Source organism: Nomascus leucogenys, chromosome 9 (assembly GCF_006542625.1).
Source record: "Nomascus leucogenys isolate Asia chromosome 9, Asia_NLE_v1, whole genome shotgun sequence".
NCBI classification, from domain to species: Eukaryota; Metazoa; Chordata; class Mammalia; order Primates; family Hylobatidae; genus Nomascus; species Nomascus leucogenys.
In genome coordinates, this window is record NC_044389.1 from 69,565,471 (window position 1) to 69,583,833 (window position 18,363).

General features: G+C 37.0%; 1 protein-coding gene across 2 annotated transcripts in view; it reads left to right on the top strand.

The window, feature by feature from the left end:
* PTPN13 (protein tyrosine phosphatase non-receptor type 13) overlaps window positions 1-18,363 on the top strand; it is a 219,533-nt gene that overhangs the window by 141,153 nt on the left and 60,017 nt on the right. For both annotated transcript variants that reach the window (XM_012499590.2, XM_003265859.2), the window contains exons 16-20: window positions 3,091-3,273; window positions 6,421-6,583; window positions 11,866-12,283; window positions 12,423-12,520; window positions 14,355-14,411. In XM_012499590.2, coding sequence (XP_012355044.2) covers window positions 3,091-3,273; window positions 6,421-6,583; window positions 11,866-12,283; window positions 12,423-12,520; window positions 14,355-14,411 — 919 coding nt within the window. The remainder of the gene's footprint in view (window positions 1-3,090; window positions 3,274-6,420; window positions 6,584-11,865; window positions 12,284-12,422; window positions 12,521-14,354; window positions 14,412-18,363) is intronic.

Below are 18,363 nucleotides of genomic sequence, written 5' to 3' on the forward strand. Positions count from 1 at the left end.
TTCGTAACTGGTTATATGTTTCCTTACTGTTGAGAAGTACATGTTCCTTAAATATTCTGGATATAAGTCTTTTATCAGATATATGGGTTTTACATATATTTACTCCTAGTCTCTTGCTTACCTTACATTTTCTTAACATTGACTCTTTTTTTTTTTAAGAGTCTCACTCTGTTGCCCGGGCTGGAATTCAGTGGTGTGATCTTGGCTCACTGAAGCCTCCACCTCCCAAGTTCAAGTGATGCTTCTTCCTCAGCCTCCTGAGTAGCTGGGATTACAGATATGCACCACCATACGTGGCTAATTTTTGTATTTTTCATAGGGACAGGATTTTGTCATGATGGCCAGGCTGGTCTCAAACTCCTAGCCTGAAGTAATCTGCCTGCCTTGGCCTCCCAAAGTGCTGGGATTACAGGCATGAGCCACTGCACCAGCCAACATTAACTCTTGATGAACAAGTTTTCAATGTTAATGAAGTTTCCAATTTTTTTCATTTTCTAGTTTATGGTTTTTGTGTTCCATCTAAGAAATTTTTGCCCAAACCAGGGTCACAGACACTTTCTAAGTTTTATGCTTTTAGTGCCTGTATTTAGGTCTGTGATCCATTTTTGGTTAAATTTCATATGTAGGGTGAAGTAAGGGTTGAAATTCATTTTTTTAGCATGTGGATATACAGTTGTTCCAGTAACGTTTGTTGAAAAGATTAACCTTTCCACATTAAACTACATTGATATAGTGTGTTAGTCCTTTTTCACACTGCTGTTAAAGACATATACCAGAGACTGGGCAATTTACAAAAGAAACAGATTTAACGTACTTACAGTTCCACGTGGCTGGGGAGGCCTCACAATCATGGTGGAAGGTCTCACATGGCGGCAGACAAGAGAAGAGAGCTTGTACAGATGGTTTTAAGGAAACTCCCCTCCTTAAAACCATCAGATCTCATGAGACTTACTCACTATCATGAGAACAGCATGGGAAAGACCTGTCCCCATGATTCACTTACCTCCCACTGGGTCCCTCCCACAACATGTGGAAATTCAAGATGAGATTTGGGTTGGGTGGGGACACAGCCAAACCATATTCCGCTTCTGGCCCCTCCCAAATCTCATGTCCTTAGATTTCAAAACCAATCATGCCTTCCCAACAGTTCTCCAAAGTCTTAATTCATTTCAGCATTAACTCAAAAGTCCAAGTCCAAAGTCTCATCTGAGATAAGGCAAGTCCCTTCTGCCTATGAGTCTGCAAAATCAAAAGCAAGTTAGTTACTTCCTAGGTACAATGGGGGTACAGGTATTGGGTAAATACAGCCATTCCAAATTGGAGAAATTGGCCAAAACAAAGGGGCTACAGGTCCCATGCAAGTCCGAAATCCAGCAGGGCAGGCAAACCTTAAAGCTGCAAAATGATCTCCTTTGACTGCATGTCTCACATCCGGGTCACGCTGATGCAAGAGGTGGGCTCCCAAGGTCTTGGGCAGCTCTGCCCCTGTGTCTTTGTAGGGTATAGCCCCCCTCCTGGCTGCTTTCATGGGCTGGTGTTGAGTATCTGTGGCTTTTCCAGGTGCATGATGCAAGCTGTCATTGGATCTACCATTCTGGGGTCTGGAGGACAGTGGCCCTCTTCTCACAGCTCCACTAAGTGGTGCTCCAGTTGGGACTCTGTGTGCAGGCTCCAACCCCACATTTCCCTTCCCTACTGCCCTAGCACAGGTTCTCCATGAGGACCCCACCCCTGCAGCGAACTTCTCCCTGGGATCCAGACATTTCCATACATACTCTGAAATCTAGGCAAAGGTTCCCAAACCTCGGTTCTTAACTTCTCTGCACTCATAGGCTCAACACCATGTGGAAGCTGCCAAGGCTTGGAGATTCCAGCCTCTGAAACAACAGCCTGAGTTGTACCTTGGCCCCTTTTAGTCACAGCTGGAGTGGCTGGAACACAGGGCACCAAGTCCCTAGACTCTACACAGCAGAGGGAACCTGGGCCCGGCCCACGAAACCATTTTTTCCTCCTAAACCTCCAGGCCTGCGATGGGAGGGGCTGCTGCAAAGGTCTCTGACATGCCCTGGAAACCTTTTCCCCATTGTCTTGGTGATTAACATTTGGCTCCTTGTTACTTATGTAAATTTCTGCAGCCAGCTTGAATTTCACCTCAGAAAATGGAATTTTCTTTCTATCACATTGTCAGGCTGCACATTTTCCAAACTGTTATGCCCTGTTTCCCTTTTAAAACTGAATGCCTTTAACAGCACCCAAGTCACATGTTGAATGCTTTGCAGCTTAGAAATTTGTTCCACCAGATACCCTAAATCATCTGTCTCAAGTTCAAAGTTCCACGAATCTCTAGGGAAAGGGCAAAATGCTGCCAATCTCTTTGCTAGGAAAAAAAAAAGAGAGAGAAAAGAAAATAACAAGAGTCACCTCTGCTCCATTTCCCAACAAGTTCCTCATCTCCATCTGAGACCACCTCAGCCTGGGCCTTATTGTTCATATCACTATCAGCATTTTTGTCAAAGCCATTCAACTAGTCTTCAGAAAGTTCGAAACTTTCCCACATTTTCCTGTCTTCTTCTGAGCCCTCCAAACTGTTTCAGCCTCTGCCTGTTACCCAGTTCCAAAGTCACTTCCACATCTTCAGGTGTCTTTTCAGCCATGCCCACTCTACTGGTACCAATCTACTGTATTAGTCCATTTTCACGCTGCTGATAAAGACATACCTGAGACAGAGCAATTTACAAAAGAGAGCAGTTTAATGGACTTACAGTTCCATGTGACTGAGGAGGCCTCACAATCATGGCAGAAGGTGAAAGGCATGTCTCACATGGAGGCAGACAAGAGAAGAGAGCTTGTACAGGGAAACTCTCCTTCTTAAAACCATCAGATCTCCTGACACTTATTCACTGTCACAATAACAACACAGGAAAGACCTGCCCCCATGATTCAGTTACCTCCCAGTGGGTCCCTCCCATAACGTGGGAATTCAAGATGAGATTTGCGGGGGGACACAGCCAAATCATATCATACAGCTTCAATATCTTTATGTCACCGTTTACCAAAGTGTATTGCTATGGTATGGTATTATTCCAACAGGTCTGCCAAAGACTGACAGAATATGGAGTTCATTTTCACCGAGTGCACCCTGAGAAAAAGTCACAAACAGGAATATTGCTTGGAGTCTGTTCTAAAGGTGTCCTTGTGTTTGAAGTTCACAATGGAGTGCGCACATTGGTCCTTCGCTTTCCATGGAGGGAAACCAAGAAAATATCTTTTTCTGTATGTCCATTTAACCTCTTTTCATTATATTTTCAAATATTACCAACTTCCAATGTAACATATTAACAGACTTTCCTTAGACTCTGCCATTCAGTGGGGGATAATACATCTTAATACTATTTAACTCTTCGTTTGTAGTTGTGGAAAGTATTATTGAGATTTTATTTATGTCTGGTTTTTTCAACAGGTGACTTTTAAGATTATTACACATTCCTGGCTGGTTATATGCTCAATTAACTTTAGTTAAATTACAACCAAGTTGAATTCTCTGAATAAGTCAGAATTTATTCTAGGGTTGTAACTTCTCACATGGAAAAATCCTCCTAATGTTTTTAAGATAGATAATTATCTTAATGCTAGTGAACCTTGTCTGGCCCAATAGTAAACCCCCTCGTAGCAACTGTTATTTGAATCTCAGAGGTACAGAGACTAACTGGATTTTATGAACTAGTCCCAGGACTTTCTGCAGTTTTAGATTTTTAGTGTATAGCTCTTTATAAAGTTAGAAAATGATTTTTAGAAAATAATATATTTATGGAAGATAGTTAGCGATAAAGGCATATTTTGATTTTGGACCTAGTTGGGACACCTGAACATTAAAATTCCATTGGCAGACTTCAGAGATGAATAAAAAGTATTAATATGTTCAGGTGTTTGTTTTCCTAGTGGTATTCAGGAACTACTGATACCTTAGTTCATCTTTAGGATAAAGTATAGTCTCAGCAAAACAGTGTTTATAAAGTTACCAAGGTCCTGATGGATCTGGATAATCTTCAACCCTGAGACCATTCCTAGACCTAATGGTTAGTTGATTGGCTTCCTCTGAAACCAAGAGATATCACTAAGATTGCCAGATAATATGTTCTCCAGACCACCCACATCTTCTCAAGATTGTCAGGACCAAGAAATTACCTGGGTTTAACTTACCTTCCCCCAGTGGAAATGCTGGCAGAGCCCATGTCTGAAGGAAACCTTAGATTAATTAAGTATAAATCCAGTTTTGGACCGTTTTGAAAAGGCGACAAGTCAAATAATCACACAGCAGTCAGCTCTATGTAATTTGCCAAGCTACCACACTAACCCACATATATAGAACTAGCTGTGATTAGTTCATTTTTAAAGATTTGTGGGAATAGACAATAGTTTGCATTCCCATGCAAATTATTTCTATATTTAATAGCATTCATTTTTCCTGAAGTTCTTTCTCTAACACAAAACTCTATTTTTTTTAACTCTCCTTTTTTCTTCTACTAACCTCTGGGGAAGTTGAAAAGTTACCATTTGGTCTTCTCATATCTCACAACTGAGTTCTCTCAAGCACATTTCTTATCCAGTCCATCCATTAACACTTGGAGAGAATCAAATATTCTTTGTATGTGTTTCAAAACTATACATCTTTCTTAGATATTAAATCATCTATACTATCATTTTCATAATTAATATGAACCTCTAACCTATCTCTGGCATTTTTTGTGTGTGATATTTGCTGCCTTTGGGTGTTTTATTATAAGTACTGGTTCTGTAGTTCTTTTGACTGATCAACTAAGGAGATTCTTGCTTTCATGTTTATGCTTGAATCAGTGAGAGAGTTTTACAACTACGGAATTCAGTGTCTTTACAAATTCCTTGACAGTGGTTAAGTGGTATGTTTGTTAGGGGAAAAAAAATGTTCTCCAAGTATTTGGAGAGTTACTAGGTATACTACTGATAATCAAGATACTAGTTTGTTGCTACTGTATCTTTAGCTCCTCTCTAATACTTACTGATTTCTGTTTCTAACAAAGAAAACAGGTTTAATCCTGGAGCTTTCATTGGCAACAATATCTAGCTAGAATTTAACAATGTTTTTTTATTTCTAAAATTTCTTTGAATTTATATAAGTAAGAAAAGTCCACTGAAAAATTTATAAATAACCAAGGCTAGAAATTGTAAAGATGACATGATTGAAGTCTGGGTAATACCCTGTTATTACAACTTTTGAAAGCCTACTAAATTTGGCTTTTCCATCCCTATTTCCACATCTGAAGTAAAGACAAGGGACATGAAGTAGAATAATCTGCACAGTAGCCAAGAGCTAGAGTACAGTGTAACTGGACTTAAGTGGTTCTCCAGAGACATTAGTCTTAGATCCCTGACATGTTGAACACTGGTCTCTTAAGGCATGGGTCACCAGCAAGCCTCACCATATAGGTCACAAATTGGAGTATGCTCTCTTCCACAAAAGACATTCAGTTTTCAAGAAATTTCAGAGAGATAAAACTGATTTGATGATTCTCCTACTTTCCCTATATTTGGCACAAATCACCATCTCTAAATATCAATGTGTTTTATCTCTCAACCCAGCAGTTATGTTACCAGTAGTTCTCCATCTCACATTTTCTTTAATTTTCCACAACTTCTATTCAGCCTTTATGCCACCCAGACTCTACTTGACTGAATCCTGGCTCTTATCATTATATAGTAATAAAAAAATTATTGTTGAACTTTCATTTTCTTTATCCGACAGAGTAGAACACATATTTATTATTTCCTTTTCAAAAAGTTTTGGTGTTTGTAAACATTACCATAAATTCAAAATACCAATAATCTTATCAAAGGAATCTGTTTCCCTTGTTGATGACTGATATATACAATCTAGATTTAGGCTACAATTTCTGAAAGTGGCAAACAATATTAATTTATTTCTTGCTTTTGTTTATAATAATACAGTCATGTGCCATATAATGATTTTTCAGTCAACAACTGACCACGAGCAATGGTGGTCCCATAAGATTATAATGTTGTATCTTTACCACACCTTTTCTGTGTTTAGATGTATACTACACAAACAATTGCCTACAGTATTTAGTACAGTAGTATGCTGTGCAGGTTTGAAACCTAGAAGCAATAGGCTACACCATATAGCCTAGGTGTGTAGTAGTAAGCTAGCCCATCTAAGTTTGTGTAAGTACACTTCAGGATGTTTGCACAATGACAAAATCACCCAATGATGTGTTTCTTGGAACATGTCTTTATTGTTAAGTGATGCGTGACTATATAGGATTATATTTATATTAGATGTAAGTCAATACCCAGTGCCTAACAACAAGAAATATAAATAATATCTCTACTTATTATAATTATGAATACCCTTGGTTAATATTGTAGAAAAAGAAAATCACATTGCAAAATACATCAGATGGAATAAAACATGCCTTCCAGACAGACAACAGTAAGGTATGCCAGTACCTGCTGCACCTCTGCTCTTACCAGCATAAGTTCCAGCTACAGATGAGAGCAAGACAGAGCAACCAAGATGCCCAAGATATTGGTAAGGAGAAGCAGACTATTTCAGATGACTCCTGGGAATATGAATAATTTTTGCCACCAAGTTTTAAAAGAACTGCCATGATTAGGATGAAAACTTATAATGTATATACATGTTAAATAGCTAAATCAAGTCTATAAAGGTGTCACAAATGAAGCCAATATTTCAATTTCATGTTCACCCTGAGAGAATACTCCTAGGGAGTACCTGTTGAAGTGTCCATTTTGTGCTTAGCAATGATAGGCTAGTTGATGTAAACATTATAAAAATTTGGGCCATGTTCTCTACCCTCGGTAAACTTATCCAATATTTGGAAAGGCAAGACCAACATGCTTGAAACAGCAATACACAATAGAAGTTCAGGATTTCAGCCAGGCACAGTGGCTCACACCTGTAAGGCAGGTGGATCACGAGGTCAGGAGTTTGAGACCAGCCTGGCAAACATGGTGAAACCCCGTCTCTACTAAAAATACAAAAAATTAGCCAGGTGTGGTGGTGGCAGGCACCTGTAATCCCAGCTACTTGGGAGGCTGAGGCAGGAGAATCGCTTGAACCTGGGAGGCAGAGGTTGCAGTGAGCTGAGATCGCGCCATTGCACTCCAACCTGGGTGACAGTGCGAGACTGTCTCAAAAAAAAAAAAAAAAAGTTCAGGATTTCAATAACAGATTATATTGTACAGACTTTATCACCTATACTGTTAGAAGAGGGAAATCAGAGGCTAGAGTACTGGACAGGTGGCACTTGAATTGGATATGAAGGATAAAAATAATGCAAGTAGTTTGGAGATAAATGGAAGGGCTTTAGAGATGAGGGAAAGAACACAGGAAACAAGGCAGAGGATGGGGGAAGTATGCACCCAGAACAGGACAGTGAAGAGACACACTGTATAGTCTTCTGGGTGGCAGATTTACCACCTATTAGTTTTACTTGGGTGCATCACTGCTCTGAGATTGAGATGAATAATCATAGTACCCAATGTAAATGGTCAGGAGAATGGTTTATTTTCTTTTGAAAAGGAGCCAGCAGAAGAAACTCATCTGACTCTGAAAAAATATCTCAATCAGAACTGAAATATTTAAATTTCAGAGAGATAAAACTGATTTGGTGATTTCTGCAATTAGAGATTAAAATTATACAGAATCTAATTCTGCATAGTAAATTCTTATAGGTATAAGTGAAACAGTCAGAAGTATGTGATTTACAAATTTAATGGAATAGCACTGATGACCTTGTGCAGCAGGGTCCTGTAATTCTTTATCCAAACTGCTTCACATTCAGAAAATATTTTCCCCATAAGAGCAGACTGGGGCAATGGCAACCTATGACTAGATGTTTCTCAACCTTTCAGAATCATGATGGGGGTGGAGGTTGTATGCTGATTTAAAATGAAGATTCCAGGAACCTACATAAAACTCAGAGAGCTACAGTCTTTGGGAATTTGGTCCCTAGAATCTGTACTTTAACAGGCTTTCCTCAGTAATGATTTTTTTTTTTTTTTTTTTTGAGACAGAGTTTGGCTCTTGTCAAAATCTTGTTTGGGTGCAATCTTGGCCCACTGCAACCTTCACCTTCTGGTTTCAAGCGATTTTCCTGCCTCAGCCTCCAGAGTAGCTGGGATTACAGGCGCCCGCCACCATGCCCAGCTAATTTTTGTATTTTTAGTAGAGACGGAGTTTCACCATGTTGGCCAGGCTGGTCTCAAACTCCTGACCTTCGTGATCTGATCACCTCGTCCTCCCAACTCAGTAATGATTTTTACACATGCTAAAATACAATAACCACTGCTATAATATCATTATTCTCTTTCTGTTTTGCTCTGCTAGAAAGTTTATATGCTCTTATATATTTCCAAAGTATAGTGAAATATCAGACCTATTAGAGCCATCAGCATTCTTACTTTGACTAATATTCTATTCAGTACAATCCATAACAATTGAAGGTTACTTTGTTATAGTTGTTGTATAGTGAACAGAATCAGAAGACAAAAGTTTGAAGTTAGTCTCTCATCGTCAACATTTCTTATACTGAAGAACAATATGGTATAGCAGTTAAGAGCATGAGCTCAGGAGCCAAATTGCCAGTGCAAACTAGGCTCTGTTACTTACAAGCCCTAGAACTTTGGGCAAGCTACCTAAACTCTTTGCCTTAGTTAATGTATAAAATGATTGCCATAAGATAATACCCATATCAGAAAGTTGTGAAAAGGAAATGAATTCATACATGTAGAATCCTTTAAAACTACCTGGCACAAAGTATTCAGTAAATATTTACTGAAGTATTCATTATCATTATTGTCATCACCATCATCAACATTGTTTTACCTCTAGGAGATAGTACTACTACTATACTATATGCTGCTATACTATGTAATAGCAGTAATAGTAGCAGCAGCACCAGCAGCAGCAGCAGCAGTAGTAGTATATGAATGAATGACCTTAGGAAAGCAAGTGACTTTTTGGAATCTCAGTTTCTTCATCCATGGAGTGGGACTGGGAATAATGTATATATACATATAACAGGTTTACCCCCAGGATCACAACAGCTATGTATCCTTGCCCTCATATGTGAAAGCACTTTAAGATGTGAGCTATATCTTTCCCCTTGGCTTATAAGTAACTGTCTGCCTATTTATTTGTACTACAAGTGAAAACAACTGGTGCTATCTGTGGGAGGTTAATGGACTAACTAATGTATGCTGCTTCTTTAGAGTCATAGAATATTGGTGCTAGAAAGAACCTTACAGGTCATTAAGTTCAAAATTTTACTAATGGCAAAATAGGTTCAAAGAAGATAGTGTTTTTCCCTCATGTCATATATAGAGGTCTCTTAATTCCTAATCCAGTGTACTTTTTGTTTGATGAGTTTCCCAAGAACTGATTTGCATAGATTTAAGATTAATCAATTATTGAGCATTTACTATTTATAAGTGCACAGTACTATGGGATAAGAGAATAAATGAAGTCCCTCTCCTAAAAAGAGAATATGATTAAGCTGGAGATATAAGGAAGCACAAAATGGTACCAGGGACTGAACAACAGCAGAAACAGATTAGGAAGTATGGATTGCAGACTGAGTGTGGAGCTAGTGAGCCTTTGTGTTCAAATTTGAAACATTAGTATTAGGATACAGGTTCATTTTAATCTATGTTGGAGTTCTTTCCAGGTAAAAGGCAGTAGGAAACACCAGATAAATGGTTGGTTTATGATCCCATCCCATATCCAAGAGTAGGCTACAAATGGATTTGAATAGCATACTCCCTAATATGTTCACAAAACTGACTAAACTGAGCCAGCTATCCTTATTCCTGCCAAAGGTTGATCCACATTTTCTTAAAGGATGGAGAAATCTATTGGGTGTAAAGGCATTTCCTTCTGAAGACTTCATTTTGCTTCTTTGATTACAGGCTACTCATAAAGTAAATGAAAATAGAATAGCATTATTTGCTGTAATAAAAACTATATTTTGAGGTAAAGATGATTATGGGAATTTTTTTTTTTTTTTTGAGATGTAGTCTCGCTCTGTCGCTCAGGGTGGAGTGCTGTGGCGTGATCTCAGCTCACTGCAAGCTCTACCTCCCGGGTTCACGCCATTCTCCTGCCTCAGCCTCCCAAGTAACTGGGACTACAGGCACCTGCCACCACACCCAGCTAATTTTTTGTATTTTTAGTAGAGATGGGGTTTCACCATGCTAGCCAGGATGATCTCAATCTCCTGACCTCATGATCCGCCTGCCTCAGCCTCCCAAAGTGCTGGGATTACAGGCGTGAGCCACCGCACCCGGCCTGATTATGGGAATTTTTAACAAAGGTGTATTTTTAAAAGTCTTTGTTTTTTAAGGTCTTGTTATAACTTGGTGCCCACTTCCACTTCAGAAAGAGATCATTGAATTTTCCTAGTGACAATAAGGCATGTTTCTTTAAACTTCATTCTGATGCATGAATATTAAAAACTTTTAATGTTTTCCTACCTCTTTATGCCTGAGAGAAAATATCAATTATTAATCTTCCTAGGAAGTAGAAGATAAATGAAACAAACCAAGAATCTAAGTCAGTAATCACTTGATATTTTCTTTCTTTCTTCCTCCTCTCTTCCCTCCCTCCTCCTCTGTCTCCTCTTCCTCCTCCTCGTCCTTTTTCTTCATCTTCATCATCATCACCTGGCACCCTTGAGGGAGACATTTTCTTTATAAAAGGAAGTTTTCCCAGTTGTTGTATGTAGCAGTCAAACTTAATTCCATGTAGAATGCAACAACATAGAATTGCTGCTTTCCAGAGGGGATCAAAGGGAGTGCCTCGTGATGTGGGTCACTAACTGCATGAAAAACTAAATCATTTGAAATCCTTGACTCCTATTCTTCATTTACATATGCCGCATTGCTTTTGTTACTAGCCTCAAATATTAAAATATCACTGTGACATTGGTTCCTACAAAATAGAATAGCCAAACACTTGTTATAAAGTATCTGTAAATTTAGCCTCTATAAGAGAACTTTGGATGTGTATTTGGGAGTGAAAGAAATTGAAGCATAAAGAGATGCCCAGTTCCCTGATCATGTTAATTTACAGATACTAAAACAGACAGATTAGTACTGTTTGATTCTCCCATTCCTCTGTTGCCTCAGATAAATCATTAAGTCAGCCCAGTGAGAAGGTGGGTTTAGCATAGTAGTGAAATAACAAAAGGAATAATTTGCCGTAAATGCTTTTTTTTGTAACAGCATTATTGAGATATAATTCAATACCATACAATTCACCCATTTAAAGTATGCAATTCACTGTGACCACAATCTGCCTTAAGCTTTAAAAACTGTCTGGGCAAAACTCCTCTGCATAGCTTTTTCAGGTGTGTATTCACCATCTCGACCCATCCAGGTTTTGTCTCTCCCTCTCCCTATCCTTGGGTACTGATATTTTATCTGAGACAGTGCTAGGGTTGAAAATTTCTGTGTTAAATGTCATTCTCATTTCTAACTGAAACCTATAAGGAATTTGGTGTCAGCAAGCCTGAGCCCCAAACATTGTTGAGTCCAAGAAAATCATTAGATGAAGCAGGAAATGTTGAGTAGGCTGCAACTAAGAGAAAGCTAAAGAGATGAAAATATGTTATGAAAACCAGATCTTCAACCCTCCTTTTTAAAACCCTGATTGCCACACTTTGAAAGCTACCTACTTACGCTGGCAATCAAAATGATTAAAAACTGCATGCTGCTTATTTATTAACATAATTATTCTCATAAAAGTACTATGGCATTTCCATCATGTAAAGCAATCCTATTTCCTTGTAGAGAGAGCTTCGTTTAGGAGCCTGAATCTCCAAGCAGAGTCTGTTAGAGGATTTAATATGGGACGAGCAATCAGCACTGGCAGTCTGGCCAGCAGCACCCTCAACAAACTTGCTGTTCGACCTTTATCAGTTCAAGCTGAGATTCTGAAGAGGCTATCCTGCTCAGAGCTGTCACTTTACCAGCCATTGCAAAACAGTTCAAAAGAGAAGAATGATAAAGCTTCATGGGAGGAAAAGCCTAGAGAGATGAGTAAATCATACCATGATCTCAGTCAGGCCTCTCTCTATCCACATCGGAAAAATGTCATTGTTAACATGGAACCCCCACCACAAACGGTTGCAGAGTTGGTGGGAAAACCTTCTCACCAGATGTCAAGATCTGATGCAGAATCTTTGGCAGGAGTGACAAAACTTAATAAGTAAGAACATATTAACTAACCCAATTACATATTTGAAAATTCTACATTTCATACGTTTCTTTTTGTTTTGACGTTTTATTATTTTCACCGTATTTTTTTACATTGACACTTCCCTCCTACCTTCCTTTTCCCTCTTCAGTTCAAAGTCTGTTGCGAGTTTAAATAGAAGCCCTGAAAGGAGGAAACATGAATCAGACTCCTCATCCATTGAAGACCCTGGGCAAGCATATGTTCTAGGTCAGCAAAAACAAGCTTACCTTCTTTGTCCCATACCTCATGCTCAGAGGGAAATGAACAAGATCATCTTAATTATCAAATTATTTTGGGTTCCATGTCCTAATTGCCAAAACTGAATATAAATTTTAGGCTACTTAAAATGCACCAAATCAAATTAGCACTTGATTTAACAAATGATTGCTTCATGGTACAGACTATTAGCTTCTGTTTTTTTCCCCCTCAGACAGGGTCATACTCTGTCACCCAGGCTGGAGTGCAGTGATCATGGCTCACTGCAGCCGCGAACTCCTGGGCCCAAGTGATCCTCCCACCTCAGCCTCCTGAATAGCTGTGACTACTGGCACGCAGTGCCACATTTGGCTTTTTATAATTTTTTATAGAGACAGAGTTTCACCATGTTGCCCAGGTTGGTCTTGAACTCCTGGACTCAAGGGATCTGCCCACCTTGGCCTCCCAAAGTGCTGAGATTACAGGCTTGAGCCACCACGCCCAGTCTGTTAGCTTCTCTTGGTCACAGTGCCATTACCTTGGATTACCTTTTTTGGCTTTTCTTTTCAAGCCGATGTGAATGAACACTGGTAATGCTATAGTTTTGGAGAAACATTTACTTAGGATGCTTTCAACTTAGTAGGAACAAAATTGTCTCTAAAACCTTAGATAATTTTATGAAATGTGCTGTGGTTGATAGGTAGAAGTTCTTAAGTTGATTTCAGTTTCTTCAAATTCTCCCAGATAGCAGGAAATACTATTTAAGTGAAGTTGTGTGTATGTGTGTGTGTGTGTGTGCATGCATGTGTGCATATATATCTATATATATGCACATACACATGCTACCTTTTAAGATAAATAGTTCAGGTTTCCTGTTGCCTTGTGCAACTTAAAAGGGAAATGCACTGGAGTCAGTCTTTCAAAAGAGTGGATGTTTAAGCACAGAGATCTGAACTACTACTCAAAATATGAAACAGCATGGGAAACAAAAGGGAAATTAGGATTGTTTCCCTTCTGTTGTCTTACGAAATACTACTAAACTCTCTTCTTAGGCTCAAGGTTTGTTAATTTATCTCTAATTACCCAAAGTTTAAAAGCTTTTTTTATTCTATAATTGGATTCGGGGTATGTGGAGTAAATGAAGACAAAAGAGAACTCTGCATTATAATACATAAATATTTATGGAAGCAACATTACTTTATTAATGTAGGCTTTTGCAACTTTCAGAGATTACACTATCATCAATTTAATTTCAGTCAGTTAAAAAAACTTAGATAAAAGGCAAGATTTCATTCTATAGGTAACTCTGTGTTGAAAATAGGCTAAGAGATTGATTTGATCTTTTAGGAAATACTTTTCAAAGTGTTCACCTATAACGGGGCCTCATACATTCTAAACTATTTTCATTAAGAAGGCTTTGGTCTACATGAAAATTCATTACATATCAGAAGGAAAATAGTAAATATTCTATAGAAAACATAAAACACTCTTAAAGGAAATTTTTCTGCATTTTGTATTTATTCATTCTTACTGAATAATGAATTTTCTTTTAACATTTGAATAAATGAAAAACTCATTCCAGTTTCATCAGTTCATATCTGATATATCAAAATATTGTCAGAAACAATATATTTGTGTTTAAATTTATGCTGCAAAATAAGTTATTATGCTTAGCTACTATTTAAAATAGTGAAAATGCCCATTGGAGGATGTTTTCTCAGTGTAAATACAAAATGTTGCTGCCTTATTGTTTTATTGATTTTTATGAACTTATCGGAAGAAATCACTTCGATATCTGGCATCTGACCATCTTATGAAATGTCTAATAATTTAATTTATGCCACAGGAGTGACTATGCATAGTTCTGGAAACTCTTCATCCCAAGTACCCTTAAAAGAAAATGGTAGGTTTACAAAATGTTTTTCCCCTCATTTCCATCATTTCTTGTACCTTACTGAGATAGTCTTGGACCTAACAATGAAGAGTCTTGAGTTCCATGCCTAGGATTTGATCTTACATTGAAGTTAAAGGAGAGTTGTATTTTTCAGCATCATAGTGATGTAATGGGACCTCTGATTTAGGCTAATGTTGATGAAATGACAAATTAGAGATAAGGACACTAATTGGGAAGCTAAGATAATAGTTCAGGTGAGAGATAATATCTATTAAAAAGTTTTAACTGAGGCAGTTATTTTAAAGGGATGCTTGAGCTGAATCTTAGAGGGAAAGGAAGATTTATTCAGACGGAACAATAAAGATAAGCATTCCAGATCAAGGGCATAGCATGGTCAGAGACATGGAATCATGAGAAATTTAGGGAACTGCAGGAGTCTCAGTGTGGTGGCATGTGGGGACTGGGGTAAAGTTTGAGAACTAAGTGGGGACCAGTTTTTAATCTTATGCTAAATATTATGAGGATATTTTGAAGACTTTAAATGCTGAAATTATAGTTTAGAAGGAATCTAAGAAACAAAATCATAGGAAGAAGACCAGAAATGTCCAGTGACTTGAACATCACTGGCTTCAAAATTTTTAGAATTTAGATTGCAAAGTATTTTCATATACATTATCTTATTTGATCTTTCTAACAACTTTCATGAGTAGAAAATAATGTTTTATTACTATCTATACACTACTTTCCTCCAAAAATGTTTCAGTCTTAGACTCTTAAAGTTGAAATAATTAAAAGCCTGATGAGAAAGGAGAAAGAAGCCATTATGTTAATTAAAATTACTAATACAGCTAAACTTGATGAAGTTGTAAATTTAGTTTCAATATTTCAATATACCTGTAGGGTAAAACAGAAGGCATAAGACTGGACTACATAGAATTGCTGGGTATTTTTAGGTCAAAACTGTCAAACACCAGAGTGCTATTTTGTATAATTCTCATTCTCTAATAAAAATACACACACTAATTCTTTAAGAGAGAAAAAAATTTCTTGGAATTAAAATTGCTTTTAAAAGTAAAACTACACACAATGTCTTAAATACTCATAGCAAATGAAGATGAGGTTTCTTTCCTTCTCATTTTATTTTTGAATGTATCCTCAAAAAATATGAGGGCCTATCATTAAAGAAAAAATTATTGAACGTATACTTGGACGTAAATTGCTAATCCTGTTATATAGCTTTCTAGTGATCAAACTCCTTACATGGACTGAATTTAGAATGCCTATATACCTGAAATACCTTAGTTATTAACATGTCCATATGGTAGTAATTATTGACTAACAGTTATTTAGTGCTTACTATGTGCCAAGCACTGTTCTAAGCACTTTTTATTGTTTCTCATTTAATGCCCACAACAACCCTATGAGGTAGGTGTTAATGTTATTTTTTTTTCACACATGAGAAACCAAAGCATAGAGAGTTAAGTTGTACAGAAGGTCACAAAGTTAGCAGGTGGTAGAGCCGTGATTTGAACAAAGGCCATCTGTTTCTAGAGTCTACACTCTAATCTACTCTTTAGACCTCCTCGTAATGTGATCATGCCTAAGTATTATTTCTCCCTGCTAAGCTTTTGAAAGAAGCTGGATAATAATCCATTCAGGTATGATAATTTTAAATGTGTTTTAGCTTAGATTATAATGAAAAAGAATATGAATGTACATTGGATGGCCAATGAGCATGAATTTACATTGGGTAGTTTCTCTATTTAAACCTTCAGAAGGCTTAAAATCTCACCTGCCCTGGGCAGTAGGGCCAATCCACCTTCATATAGAGGTATGCCTCTATATGAACAAGGCTGTATTTTCCTCAAACTCTCTTTGATTCTGGCCAAGTAGCCTGAATTAGTACTCTGTTGAGAATCAAGTTTTCACATAATAGAGCATGGCAAACATGTTTTTGCAAATAGTGTAACTAAGGATCAAAAAGTAAAATTACTTGCCCGTGCATCAAATATGGGACCTCTTACTCTAATTTCAGTGTTCTTCCTGCTGGTCAAGATTATTAGATGAAAACTATAAATGAACATCAGTTAATATTAAATTATCACTTAGAAAAAGGATGAATGTATTATATTCACTCTTACCTTTTATGGCCTCCAGAGATTCTTAAAGAATGTGAAATTTGAAAGAAAAGATAAAAAAGTCATGATTCTTGTAATCTCACATTTTGAAAAGGTGATATGGAAAGGATTCTAATCCCTTGATTAATTGTGATTTCAAAAACAAAAGTTGCTCAACTTAAAAAAAAAAAAACACTGGTTATTTTCCTTTATAAGAGTAAAAACAAAAATATGTAAAACTTTTCCAAGAATTAAGTAAAATTGATTTTAATGTTTCTTGTTTTACTGTAATTATTATACAGCAATTGAAAAGTAACTTTTAGCTAAGTTTGTCATGTTGCTTCCTGAAGTGTCCAAACCACAAACTATAGATGGTCATGGGCTTATCACGGTTTGACTTTACAGTGGTGCAAAAGAAATAAGCACTCAGTAAAAATTGTACTTTGAGTACCCTTACAACCCTTCTGTTTTTCACTTTCAGTACAGTATTCAATAAATTACATGAGATAGTAACCACCTTATTATAAAATAGGCTTTGTTTTAGATGATTTTGTCCAACTATAAGTTAACATAAGTGTTCTGAGCATATTTAAGTTAGGCTAGGCTAAAGCTAGGATGTTTAGTAGGTTAGATGTATTAAATGCATTTTTGACTTAGGATATTTTCAACTTTTGATGGGTTTGTTGGGATGTTTAAAACCCACCACAGTTAAGTGCCTTTTTATTCTTAGTTGGGATGAGAACCAGAGCAACTCAGCCATTAGTCTCCTCAAGCCATTTTCTCTTTCTTCTTTCATTTTATTCTGTCTTTACTGCTTGGGATTTTGCTTTTCTGGGAACTGTATGCCTAATGGACCTATTAAGTACCTACCATAGAATAATGGATTTCCTTAGTTTCCAAGTATCCCAATTCCTGAACAGTGGGTGATTAAATCTGAAACTTGAAGTAGGAAATGGAAATTTAAAGCAATGATCATCATTTAATCACTTTACAAAGCACTTTGATTTAATCTGTTCTCTCTTACCACCTCATCAATGTGGTCACTTAAAGGCTATACTGATTTCAGTTCCTAATGTGACCTCACCCCCTTACTTGTTTTATTTAATTTTATGGGTTTTGTTCTGTGTTGTTTTGTATTCATTCTAGCTAAAAAATAGAGCTAATTGCCTATTTTTTTATAAAAGGATCTTGGATACTTAAACTCATTAAGCTAGGCATTAAATAATGGATGGGCTTTTGCTTAGGATCACCTAATGTGTAAAGTACTTCACACCATTATCCAATGATACTTTTTGTAATGTAATTAATAAAATCATTAAAAATACCAAATTACCACTACTCTTATTGCTAATAACTAAGTTTGGATCAAAAAGAAACAACAGAATAGGAATATATACTCTACAGAGAGCTAGAAAACTTGCACCAAAACAGTATTGAGATACAAGGCTAATTCACTCCTGAGAGGAAATTATTGTTGTTACTGTCTTTTGAAATTAAAGGAATTTATTTATACAATATGAAGTATCACATTTACATCATTTAAGCATCAATACAAGTTTTGTGACAAAATTACTATTTGTTTTGTGACATACTAATACAATTTTAAGTCCATGGGTGATTACATGTTGCATATACAGAAATAAAGTTTGTTTTCATACTGATTTGGTTGTTACAAAAATGCATACGAAGGTTTAAGGAAATTCTGGCTTACAGTTTAGTGAAACCAAAACCTCTAATTTTCAGAAAGCTTCAATATACTTGAGAAGTATGTAGAATTGAATTTGAAAATTCACTTTACAAAAATATCCTTAGGGATATGTTGAACGAACTCACCACCACCAACA